At 47.7% G+C, this 13,396-nt stretch overlaps 1 protein-coding gene across 17 annotated transcripts in view; it reads left to right on the top strand.

Annotated features, from left to right (window-relative positions):
* The window catches only part of CUNH12orf49 (chromosome unknown C12orf49 homolog), a 272,190-nt gene that overhangs the window by 153,734 nt on the left and 105,060 nt on the right, over positions 1 to 13,396 (top strand). The window contains exon 6 of one of the 17 annotated variants that reach the window (XM_029218599.1): positions 2,805 to 2,836. The exons of 15 other annotated variants lie outside the window; for them this stretch is intronic. In XM_029218599.1, the coding sequence (XP_029074432.1) occupies positions 2,805 to 2,821 (17 nt within the window). In that variant the 3' untranslated portion in view covers positions 2,822 to 2,836. Of the gene's footprint in view, positions 1 to 2,804; positions 2,837 to 13,396 lie in introns of those variants that run through there. One more of the 17 variants, XM_029218666.1, reaches the window with a different exon arrangement.

Genomic DNA, 13,396 nt, shown 5'->3' with positions numbered 1-13,396 from the left:
GTGTGTTCGGGAAAACCTCGGGAGGGTGCGTGTGTGTGTGTGTGTGTGTGCGGGAAAACCTCGGGAGGGTGCGCGCGTGTGTGTGTGTGTGTGTTCGGGAAAACCTTGGGAGGGTGTGTGTGTGTGTGTGTGTGTGGCGCGAGTGTGTGCGGGACTCAGCTTCGCCTTTTGCTCTGTGATGCCTCCAATCAGATGGGAACCCGTTTTTTTTTTTAATAAAAAAATTTAAAGCGTTTTTGAAAAAAGAAGTGAAAAGTTCCTTTTATTGAAGGAAAAAACAGAATCCAAGTTGGCACCGGATCTGGTTCCAGAAGCCTGTCATGTGGGGCTCTCCTCCCCCCTCGTCCCCCAACCCCGCCCCAGCCCCAGCCTCTCTCGGCCCTTGGCCCGGGGCTGGGGTCGAACAGGACCTGTTAGGTAGCACCCTCCTTTCCAGGAGTTTCAACCTAGACCCGAGGCGGAAGCACATTGGCATATGAAGGACAGAAAGACAAATGCAGAGCTCTCGAGGCAGCGCACGCATTATGTAAGTACTTACATTATGCAAAAGCCAAGGCCCTCAACAAGGGAGTGAGTGAAGACAGGGGACAGGGAGGGATTCGTCTCCCCAATTCTCACCCTGTCAATTTCTAGCCCTCCCATCCTCACCCATCAAATGCCCTCTCATCCCCTCTCGGGTACCAAATGCTTAGAGCAGGTGGGAGCCTCCAACCCTGGGAGCGGGGAGTCGAGGGGGCGTGGCCAGCGCTAAAATAGGGGGCGGAGACTGGGTGGGGCTTAGCCAGGGGCGGAGCCCGCGCTGGAGTGGGCGGGGTGAGTACAGAAGAAAGACAGTAACGTGATCGGCGACTTTGCTTCTCATCTCCCATTGCTTCCTACAGTCCTCTGTCTTTTTACCCTAGCTTTAACAACTGTAATCTGTTACTTTGGAGATTATTATAAAGTCGCCACTTTTGGAAAATCTGTTCAAGAGACCTCCCTTCTGAAAGCTGTGACATCAGCCCCAGCGGTGTGGGCTGCCTTCCCTGGGTGATCTATGTGGTCTTTGAAAGATTAACAGCTCCTTTGGGTCTCCCAAGAATCCCGGAAGAAAGCTAGGGCAGGTGCCGTTTTCTCAATACGCTTATTTCTTCCCATCTCCACATAACAATTTATGAAATGGATCTTAGGGTCCCGATTTTCACAGGGGAAGAAATGGAGACACAAAGAAATGAAGTTACTTGCTTAAGATCTGGCAGCAAAAAGAATAAAAAATTGAATCCAAGGGTCTTCTTCCTGCATGCTTTCCAGACTCCCTGTGAGGACACAGACTTTCTCCCTTCAAGCCCCATGAATGATAAGTGCACACATGTATGTGAGGGAGAAGAGCTGGGTCTGTTTGGAATGGCCAAGCCCTCCTGCTACGTATCACTCAAATTTGCCCCCTTCTCTCCACCACCACTGTGCCCTCTGGTCCAAGCCATCTTGCTCCTGGACCATGCTCCCACCTCCTCAGGGGTCCCCATCCTAACACTGTTGCCCACTCCCATCCATTTTCCACCTGCAGTCAGGATGATCTGTTCATTGATCTGAGCATTAAAACACCATCCAGGTCTTTCACCAGCTGGCTCAGCCTACCTCCCTAGCTCCATCTTTTATTATTATTATTATCATTATTATTATAAAATACACATAACATAAAATTTGCTGTTTTAATGATTTTAAAGTGTGCCACTCAGTGACATTAAGTAGATTCACACTGTTAGGCAGCCATCACTACTATCTAGTCCAGAACTTTTTCATCACCCAAACAGAAACCCCTTACCCATTAGAGGTCACTCGTATTCTGCCCTCCCTCAGCCTCTGACAACCACCAATCTTCTTTCTATCTCTACGGGTTTCCCTACTCTGGAAATTTCATATAAATGAAATCCTACAGTATGTGGTCTTTTAAAACTTCTTTCACTTAGCATAACGTTTTCAATGTCCATCCATGTTGTAGCAACTTCATTCCTTTTGATGGTTGAATAATATTTCACTGTATGGATAGACCGCCTTTTGTTTATTCATTGATGAACATTTGGGTTGCTTCCAACTTCTGGCTATTGTGAATAGTGCTTCTGTGAATACTTGTGTACAAGGTTTTGTTTGAACATCTGTTTTCAGTTCTTTTGGGTATATACTTAAGAGTGGAATTGCTGGGTCATATGGTAATTCTATGTTTAACTTGTTGAGTAACCACCAAAACTCTTTTCCACAGTGACTGCACCATTTTACATTCTCACTAGCAGAGTACAAGTCTTCCAATTTTTCCACATCCTTGCCAATATTTGTTATTTTCCTTTTTTTTTTTTAATGGCCATCCCAATGGGTGTGCCTAGCTCCATCTTTTAGTTCTCTTCCCCTCACTTTTACTTCTCTGGCCTTTCACATCCTCAAATATACCACTTTTTCTTAAAAGGGAACTTGTATATACAGTGACTTCTGCCTTCCCTTGTCTCCAAAGCTAGATCAGATTCCCCAGTGATGATGCATCTAAGTGCCATAGCCTTCCTTTCATTGGTCCCAACTTGGTTATGAATTTACATTTCCTGTGTGATTACTGATTAACATGTGTCTTCTTGACTTGACTACAACCTCCCCCCAGGCACGGACAATTCTGCTTTTGCCATCCTCTGTATCCCCAGCACTTAGCACAGTCCCAGGTAGATTCTTGGTGCTCAGTAAATACTTGTTGGATGGATGGATGAACAATGAATGAGATCCAAGTTTGGGTCCTGCATCCTTATGAATTTCTCTTTTCTTTTTTTCACTTCTCCGTGGAGTTGGTAGGTCTCCATGAATTAGAACCTGAAAAGCCTGCTCCATCCATAAGGTACGTGGAGGCTGATGACGTTCTGGTTGCAGAATGCATACTCACTAACAACTCCCTTTAGAGCCATGGTGATTCTGGCCCGGGATTCTGAGTCTTGCGTGGGAATTGTGCTGATTTTGCCCTTCAGTGCTGCTGAAGGTTTAGGAGCTTGAAATATATATGCTTGGTGTAAACATGACCTTGGCATGACAGGGTGATCCCTGTGTTTGCCAAGCCATTAATTTTTAAGTAATAACAGCCACCACAACACACTGCATTTCCCCCACATTCTGAGTCATTCTTAAGGTCAGAACTGTGGGATGGTATGAGACAAAAACCTTATAAAATAGACTGTAGTGGTGAGTTCTCTGTGTTTACAGCTCTGCTCCTACACGCAGGTCCAAAGAGCTGAAAATAGAGGATTAAAAATTCATGCAGCTACTCTCTTCCAAGGAATTCCAAATGCTTAGAAGACGATCTTTATCCCGCGAAGTCATCAGCCTTCGGATGTCACTATGCCCGTCTTGAAGACAGGGAAACAGAGACCCAGAGATGTGAAGCGACTTTGCCAGGGCCCCCCCTGATACGGGAGCCACAGGCTCAGGCAAAGAGCCGCCTCTCACCCATCTTTCTAGCCCATGCCCTCTCCATTAGCTTGATTAAGACAACTGATTTATTCATTCTCGGTGGTTGAGAGGGGAAAAAAAACCCAACATGCCATTTGTGTGATATAAATATCGCTGGAAAAAGCTTAAAAACATTGTGTCATACATATTTCCTTAATACCACAGTCAATCACACATGTCCAAGTGCACAGTTCCATCAACCGAGGATGGGGGTGGGGGGAGACCCAGGAGAGACTTAGCTCTGAATCCTCAGTCCCAGCTAAAGGTACACTGGCGGTTTTCTCTTTAGCGTATTGCCTTTAAAAAACCTCCTCGAGGTCTCAGAAGCTTGATGTTGGGCCAGAACATGAGTAGGCAGGGAAGCAAGGGTGCCAGGGTGCCTGTCAAACTGGCCAGTTCCCAAAGAAAAGATGGGGATGGCCATTTCTCATTCAGTGTGCTCCCTGGACTCACAGAGGGATTTGGATCTCAACGTGGTTCCTCTTCCCCTGCCATGCACCTCCCCCCCCCACGCCCACCACCATCATCAAAAAGCCTTTAATCCCAGTGATTCTACTGTTAGGAATGTAGCCCAAGGAAATAATTAAAGACGTGTAAAAAGACTTAGTGACAGGATGTTTCTCACAACACGTAGACTATGGCAAAAGATTACAAACAGCCTCCATAGCCAACCAACTATAGGTGATTGATAAGTAAATCATGTGGTTCATCCCCTAAAACCCTGCTCAGATTTAAAAAGAAAAAAAGACTAGAAGGAAATAAACCCAGATGTCCACAGAGCTTGTCTTTGGGTGTGGAGATATGGGTCATTTTTCCCTTTCCTGTAGTAAGCTCTTATTTTGGGGTGATCTATTCAAATTTGGTTGACTCTACTGGAAGCTTTATGAAATCACTAAGATTTAGAAGTCATAAATGGAACAGGAAGGGACATAAGTAAAGGCCCAGAGGTAAATCAGTGTCAGGGAGGAAGCAGCCGAACTGCAGTGGGAGATTCCAAATGCTGAATGCTGAGAAATGCGGTGGGTTTGTGGGTTGTGGACAGACTGTGAATCTTTTGAAAGCCAAGGAAAGGAAAGTATACTGGATGTGACAGGCACTTGGGAGCCACGTGGAGATTCTTGAACAAGAAAAGACATGGGCAATTCCAAGTCAGACCAAGGAGAGATAGTCAAAGAAATGAATGAGCTAGGAGTGAATCTGGTGGTCTCATAAATCTTTTATGGAAGGATCTGATTTCATTGGTTTGGAGGTAAAGCGTTTTGGAGAATAGCGAAACTCTAAAGTAGTCTTGAGATTGTTTTCATTTTACAGATATGACAACTTGAGCCCAAAGAGTTAAATAAATTGTTCCCAGATCCACAGCAAGATGGTGGCCAAGTTGGGACTGGCAACTAGGGGTCCTTATTCCCAGCTCCAGTCCCAGCCCACCTCTTTGCTGCCTGGGATCCCAATTCTGAGATGTTAACCATGTGTACAACTTTCTAGGAGAACCAAAGACCCTGGCGTACTTTCTGGAGTCCCACCTAAACCTCCATCTGTTCATTCATTCATCTGTCCATCCATCCATCCAACACTTATTAAGCACCTATTAGGAGACAGACATGCTAATTGTTAGAGTGGGGGTAGAGAGGAGATGATGATGGCACATAGTAGGTGCTCAATAAATATTTGTGGAAGGGAAGGAGGGAAGGAGGGAAGGAAAGAATAGTTCCTGCCCTCAAGTCACACAAGATCTAATTCAGGAAACAGAACCTTATGTGCCGGGTGAAAGCCATGCTTTCACGGAGATGTGAACTCATGTACTGCAGCCCCAGGCAAGATACATAACAGAACCACACCAAAAAGGGTCGACTTCCTCTTCTTTTATAAGAGGACTTAATTCAAATAGCATTTATGGAGCACCTATAATGGGATAGGGATTAAGATTGTCCCTGTTTACACATGAAACCCAAAATGGCCAGGAGGAAGGATCTGTGGAAAGTGAAAAACCAAGGGATCACCAAGCGTCCAGAAAGGACAGATGTTGTTTGTTTCTTTGAACAGCTTTGACTTCTTTTTCACACTCCAGCCACTTGGTCTGATTTTCCTTTGGTTACTGGTCCTGGGGTCCTTGGCTCTGGTCTGCTGGAGGGAGGGCCAAGCTCATGCCACAATCAGACCCTCCCATCAGCCCCACCCTCCTCCATTTCCCTTTTCCAGTTATTCAGGCTTCTCAGGCCATTGCAACCTCACATTGCCAAGTGAACATAAATCAAGAGGCCACAGCTCCCGGATCTTTGAGAAATGGGGACTTTGCGGAGCCTTTCCAAGGGGGTGCATGGGGAAGGAAGGGGAAAGAGGCATAAGGAGAAAGTTCCATGTGGTTCCTTTAATCACTGGGTGGAAGGAGAGAGGAGAAAGTTCAAACAGAGCCCCGCAAGCCAGGCCGGGAAGCCAGCTCTGAGCTCCACTGTTTAAGCAACTGCTGTTGGCATCACTGAGGTTTGTCTTGGCCCAAACCTGTCCTGGGAAACAAGAGAAGCTCATGCTCTTGGAATTTGCTCCCTTAACGATTCACTCGGCAACTCAGCTTTGGTGGACAAATTTTTAACAAAAAGAAAGAAAGAAGAAAGAAAAGAAAAGCCATGCAACCAATGGTTAGATATGCACTCCCCAAACTCATCAGCATGGACCGGGCTGAGAGGAAGAGAGAAACTTTCTGAGCCTCCCACGGGGAGCCTCTCCCAACTGTGAACCTCCACTTCCCAGAGTGGGATCCTGGGTGAGACAGAGCGAAGCAGCAATCTGGAACATTGTGATTCAAATGCTATCCATTGAACTCTATGGACTTTGGAGAGAGGCACTTGATAAACAATGAAAGTGCAAGGTGGCTCTCAAACAGTTGTCTTTTACTGAGTGCTTTCCATGCACCAGCATTGTACCAGAACTCCCCATCCCTTGTCTCATTGGGTCCTCACAGCCACTCCACCAGGGCGTATGTTTCAGTCCCACTGCACAGGTGAGAGAGCTGAGTCCTGATCCGTCACTGACCCACCCAAGGACACACAGCTAATGAGTGGGGGACATCCAATTGTGAATCTGATCCCCTATGACAGCCCCACCCCCAGTCATGCTCTTGACCACGCTGCCCTCCTGCCTTTATTTGTTGCTTCATCGCCACGTGTCATCACCGTACCTTCTCGGATGACATGGAAAAACTGAACAGGCGTGCACTCAATCACAGGACAAGATAGGACAGTGACCCCAGGCGGCGTCTTCCCAGCTTGGTTACTGAGGTTCTCAGTAGCCCTGGCCGCTTCTGGAAAGTAGCACAGTGTGTGGAAATGCCACTGGATTAACACGGGTTCGAAACCTGGCATCCTCAGACCCTTTGCAGGTGCATGGGTGCAATTCAGGGGTCCATGAGTTTAGCTGGGGAAAAAAATGACATCTCTACTTTCACTAACCTCTAGTAGAAAGGCAGCATTTTCTCCTATGAGGAATGAAGGTGACAAACCCCTGTAGCATCAGCAGTTCCTGTGACTTCAGCACACGTGCAAATCACAGAGACTTTCCTGTCACTAACAGTTGTTGCAAAGATATCAAAATATTGTCTGTGCTCCTCACAACTTAAAAATTGCAGTAGTAGACAGGCCAGCATCTAGATCTTGATACGTAAGGCATAATAAAGAAGCTCGTATAGTACCGTTTCACAAACTCGCATTTTCATATTCTGATACCTGTATTATAGTATAATTGGTTTCCTTTGCAATCCTATGTGCTTTATTTTATGTAGCCTGATTCTGAAAAGGGGTCCCTGGCCTTCACCAAATTGCCCAAGGGATGCATCCATGGCCTATGCCTGGGAAGCTGAGGTGAGGCTCCTGTTCTTAAAAAGTATGCAGTCTAATTGGAGAATGAGACAGATACACATACCAATATTTAAGATGCAACCTTAAGTGTAAAAGAAAAGAGTAAACTCTTTGAGGGCAAGCACTGCATTTTTTAAAAAACATGCTCTTGAGGGGTGGGGTAAAATATCTATATATTCTTTTTTTGTTTTATAAACTTATTTATTTATTTTTGTCTGTGTTGGGTCTTCGTTTCTGTGCAAGGGCTTTCTCCAGTTGCAGTGAGCGGGGGCCACTCTTCATTGCGGTGCGCGGGTCTCTCACTGTCACGGCCTCTCCCGTTGTGGAGCGCAGGCTCAGTAGTTGTGGTGCACGGGCCTAGTTGCTCCGCGGTATGTGGGATCTTCCCAGACCAGGGCTCGAACCCGTGTGCCCTGCATTGGCAGGCAGATTCCCAACCACTGCACCACCAGGGAAGCCCCTCTATATATTCTTATATCCATAGCACCCAAAACAGTGCCTGATAATCAGTTGTGATAGGTCATTAGCAAAGAGTGCCAAATGCACAAGCTCAGCCTCTCAACCTACGCCGCTTACAAGCTGAGTGATCTCGGGCCAGTGATGATGACCTTTCTGTCTTGATTTCCTCATTTGGAAGAGGGGCTTAGCAAAACCTTTTTCTCAACGTTGTTGACACAGTCCAATAAGATGAAGGGTGTGCATGTACCTAGCCTGGTTCTGGGCTTATCATAAGGGTCAGTTCAGAATGACAGCAGCCCCTGTGGCCCCCAAAGCTCTCTTCTGTTGGAGATCAACTTTGAGAAACCTGCCCAACAGCCTCCACCCCTGGGGTGGAGGTGAGTCACCCTGGAGGGTCTGCATCAGAGCTCAAGACAGATAAATCAGTTGATGTGGGTCTGTCTGTCCCTTTTGGTGCCTCTCTGATAGCCTGGACGCCCCACACACCTCCATGAAGAAAGCACTGTTTCGCCTCCATTGTCGCACAAGGAGGCAGGGTGGGGGAGGTGAGGCAGGACTGGACAGTCAAGTCCCTTGGCCTCCTGCCCCACCACACGCCCGGGTGGCATGATCCGTGATTGGAGAACGCCTACCTTATCTTGCCACTCTTATGCTCACACATTTGCTTGGAAGATGTCTGTGTCTGCAAGGGCTGGTAAGAACCTGGAACAGGCTTTGAAGGTATCCAGCCAACTGAACTTAATTAAACTGCAGTTCCAGAAGCCAACAGCATTTTCCTAAGAAAGCAATACAACTTCTAAAAGTCCCCTAACACTCCCGTGCAGCCCATTTCCTGTGCTTCAGACTGTGTCATAAAACTGTCCATAGGGTGGTTTCCTTTGATGATGGATCCGGTTAGCAAGACATTTTTTTTTTTAAGCCAGCATCACTGTCTCATCTTTCTTAGGTTAGGAGCATCCCGACCCTCCCCTTACACTGCATTTGTTCTTGCTTCTCCAAGCTGAAGTCATAGGACCTTTATCTTTTCAACTTGGCTTCTCGCTTGGCCCCAGAGGCCACCATCTTGGAGAGTCATACGCCCGCTAGCTCAAGATGAGGGCACCGTCACACCCTGGAGCCAAATTTGATTGTATTGCTACACGAAGTAGGATAAAGTGGTGGCTGAAGAGTGCTCCTGCTTCCAAACATACTTTTCAGCCGTTCATTCTTTAACCGTTGGGCCCTTATTATGTGCTAGGGGCCGGGGATATAACGGTGAACAAGATAGCACAGCTCCCACTTCCATGGAGCTATATTTATATGGTCAAGGGAGAGGGAGAGAGAATGAGGACATAAGCAAATAAAGACATAAAACAGTTACAGATTGTTAAAAGTGCTAAGAAGACAGAAACAGATGGCTGGAGTATAGTGGAGAGATATTCTTAGATAAAGTCAAAGAAGATCTCTCGGAGGAAGTGACATTCAAGCTGAGACCTGAGGGATGAGACTGAGCCAGGCACGGGAACAGCCAGGGCAAGAATATTCCAAGGCAGCAGGAACAGCAAGTGCAAAGGCCCTGGGGTGGGAAAAGCTTGGAAAGAGCTAGGAATTGACAGGTCAGGGTTGCTGGAGTATAAGGAAGAGAGTTGCAAGAGGTGAGGAGAGAGAAAGGCAAGGGGCCGTGGAGACCATTGTGAAGAGTTTGGATTTTATTCAAGTTGGTTGGGGACTGAAATTCACATGGGAGATGCTCCACATATGAATTTGTTGGATAAATGGATGATTTAGAAATATCCTTCCATTTGGAGGCTTAGGCATCAAAAGTCTTCAGCAATTGCATCCCTATCAGAATTTCCCCCAGGACTCATTTTTGTATCATTCAGTTGGTCCATTTGCATATATGCCTATAAATGAGCTCTAAAGACATGGTTATGGGAAGACCCAGGCATGGGTTTACCAGGGCAGCTGCACCTGCTGACTCCAAGAAGGTACCATTCTCATTGTGTTCTCTGTAAATGCATTCCTGGAGCACAGCGTCGACTCGGATGAAGTAGTGACTCCTAGATCTGGGCAGCACAAGGTCCTGGTCCCAGCTGGGACGCTCACTAGCTGCATGACCCTGGCGAGTTTCGTGCTCCCTCTGGGCCTCGGTTTCATGAAAGGATGACGCCACACCTACCTCCCGGGGTTGTTGAGAGTTTCCAAGCTAAGGCAGTGAAAGCACAGCATTTGAACTTGGTAAAGAAGGGTAACTAACTGGGGTCCTGGAATGAGCTTCAGGGATCGGTGGGCCCCCTGAAATTGCATACAAAGTGTGCATCATGTGTGTACATCTGCATACAAAGGTCAGTGCATTTTTCAAAGGAGAGGTTCCAAAACTCTCGGTTTCTCAGAGACCCGTGATCCACCACAGGGTAAATGGTATTATGCACCTGGCAGTTGGGACTGCTACTGGCCCTTGAAGTTGTTCTCTTGCTCTGAGATCTAGTTAAACATTTGCTTGTTGATGTCTTGTTTCCTCGAGTCTGTAAGCCGATTGGTGGCAAGCAGCTGCCTGCACTGACCCTTCCCTCCCCACCTTCCAGTCATGCTAACCCCTGACTTCCCACGGACCCACCCAGCAGCGATCCATCAGCCCAGGGCCAATCCCTCCCCACTGTGCACACAGGTGGCTCAGGTCCTAGCTGCATCAGTGGCCAAGAGTGGGTGAAATGAGCTAAATCAGTGTGCTGTTCCTGAGCCAGGCATTGCCTTACTCCTCCCAGGTAATAAGATGCCTTAACCCAGATACACATTCTCTGCAGGCTACCCCCAAGGAGCGGTAGCTAATGGCAGGGATTTCTGGCACCAGGTTCCGCCCAGGAGGAAGATGCTCCCGTTTGTGAGAAGAGGAGATGTGAGAGCTTCCATCCCCCACAGAAGGTTGACCCTGGGTGGTTTGTATATGTCTGTGTTCCACACACATCCCACATAGTGCCCAGCACATTACAGGCACTTAACAAAAGCAATAAATAAATAATGGTCATTTCCAGCCCATCTACCCACCACACCCTCTGGGGATCTTAATGCAGTACCCTCACTTCTCATCTAGCCGATTCCTAACTGGTTCCCCCACCTCTTCCTGAGAAGTAATAAAGTTAATGATACTTTGTGTAGATGATGCATCTTTCTTCTCAAGAACTCCAAACACTTGACTGTTATTAGCTCTTCATCCTCATTTCTGAGTTAGGTTTAAAAGGCAGGGGTGGGGCTTCCCTGGTGGCGCAGTGGTTGAGAGTCCGCCTGCCGATGCAGGGGACACGGGTTCGTGCCCCGGTCCGGGAGGATCCCACATGCCACGGAGCGGCTGGTCCCGTGAGCCGTGGCCGCTGAGCCTGCGCGTCCGGAGCCTGTGCTCCGCAACGGGAGAGGCCAAAACAGTGAGAGGCCTGCGTACCGCCAAAAATAAATAAATAAATAAATAAAATAAAAGGCAGGGGTGGGATATTCTACCCACCCCTATGCCCTCCCACCAAATCGATGTTATTTCAAGGAACTGAGGCCTAGGACAGGAACTTTGCCCAGATCTGAAAGTCACAGGCAGGGGGAACTAGGGGGAACCTGCCCCCCAGGTCCCCATCCCCGAATTTGATCTAAGACTCCCAAAATCTTTTTTGCCTGGAAGCAAAGAAGATCTTTCTAATTCTGCTAATGTCCCTAATGTTCTCTCAGTTCCTGAAGTTTGAGAAAACCCCTTGCTTAGGAAGATTCCCACAGGGAAGAAAAGGTCCCGCACAGGGTGATGCAGCCAGACACTGAACCAGGTCGCTGCTGCTGTGTGGACCACCTCGAATTCAGATGAAGTCCCTCCAACACACCCCAGAGAGTGTGAGTTAGAGATCCTCAGTGGGCTTGGATCTCCACGGTAAGCACCTCCCTCCACTTCCAGAACAAAGCCCACAGTGCTGAGAGGCTATACCATGGGAAGCAGCATGGCTCAGGGAAACTGAGAGGCCTGCTCCTGGCTCTAATTATCTGAATCACCCAAGGAGAGAACGAGTCGGAAGTTTCCAGACCTCGGTTGCTTCATCAGTTAAATGGGTCTAATATTAGCCATCCTGTGTGTCTCACCAGGAGGTTGGCAGCGCAAAGCCAGGCAGATGTGAAAGTGCTTTGAGAAAACTAGACATTCTGTTGAGATGCTGCTGCCGTGGACATCAGGACAGATGCAGTCTGTTCTCTGAGGATCACCTACAGATTTTTGGAGCCAGAGGGGAACTTGAGGCTCACCAGCCTGTCCTTTTTCCAGAAGAGAGCAAAGATGGGAAGTGAGTGTAGTAACGTGAAAAATGCCCCCCTGCCACAAAGATAGTCCCATCAGATCCTTGGAACCTCTGAATGTGATCTTATTTGGAAAAAAGTCTTTGCAGATGTGATTAAGTTAATGATCTTCAGATGAGATAATCCTGGATCATCCAGGTAGGCCCTAAATGTTATCACATGTACCTTTATAAATTAGACATGCAGAGAGAAGAGAAGGCCTTGTGACCATGGAGGCAGAGATAAGAGTGATGCGGCCACAAGCCAAGAAATACCTGGAGCCACCAGAAGCTGGAAGAATCAGGAAGGATCCTCCTCTAGAGCCTTGGGAGGGAGGGAGGACATGGCCCTGCTGACACGTTGATTTTGGACTTACAGCCTCCAGAGGTGTGAGAATAAATTTCTGTTGTTTTAAGCCACCCAAGTTTGTGGAAGTTTTTGACAGCAGCCCTGGGAAACTAATACATGAGGTGGGCAAACTCCCACCTTTTATTGATGGTAGAACCGGGTGTCCTGGCTCTGCATCCAGCATGTGTCATGTCACATCCCTCCTGGCCTCTTTGAGAGGTGAGGAATGAAGCCATATGTTACCCAGAGGGCCATCTCCAAAGCTCAGGGTCAAGGGAAGAGAGCAACAGCCGCCGAGCCCAGCTCCTTTTGGTAGCACAGAAAGAGGGCAGACGGAGGCCACTGCACATGCAGAAAATGCATCTCATGAACCAGCTGATGCTGGAACCCACAAAATACCCCCGAGACCAAGCCGGCTGACTAGCAGTGTCCTCTGCAAGAAAAGGAATAGGTCTTAGCTACAAACTAGATGCCTGGAGATGCAGAACTCTGTGTTCTCCATGCCCTGACCTGGATCCCATGCTCCTGGGCCTCCCAGCGCGGCGCTCAGCTCCACGTGTTTTTGGAGGATGGGTACTTGGATCTGATTTTTGGTGTGTCAGAGGGACAGTGGTTTGTGTTCAGTTCTTGCCTGCCATCTGGCAAGGAAGGCCCTCAGTGCTGAGTGGGTCTTCTCCCCATGAGAATATTCTCATGTTCAGAGAACTCCAAAGATTAATTTCTGACCCGGAGCAGATTTTCACAGCACTGACAGAAACCAGCGCCTTGACTTCTAGTTTCCCAGTTAGCCAATCACTGATGAGGGAAATTCCTGCTTAAGTTATGGCGTTTTCTGGTTCTAGTTCCCAGGGTTTCACAGAGGAGTGGCCACAGTGGGATCGGGGAGCAGAGCAGGCTTTGGATGGAAGGACTCTTTGGATGGAAGGACTCTTTGGATGGAAGGAGTCTTTGGATGGAAGGACTCTTTGGATGGAAGGACTCTTTGGATGGAAGGACTCTTT

This window comes from Monodon monoceros, unplaced genomic scaffold, assembly GCF_005190385.1.
Source record: "Monodon monoceros isolate NGI ecotype Baffin Bay Population unplaced genomic scaffold, NGI_Narwhal_1 Super_Scaffold_1, whole genome shotgun sequence".
In the NCBI taxonomy this organism is placed as follows: domain Eukaryota; kingdom Metazoa; phylum Chordata; class Mammalia; order Artiodactyla; family Monodontidae; genus Monodon; species Monodon monoceros.
The sequence above is the reverse complement of the archived record's forward strand: the minus strand, read 5'-3'. Positions and strand labels throughout refer to the sequence as shown.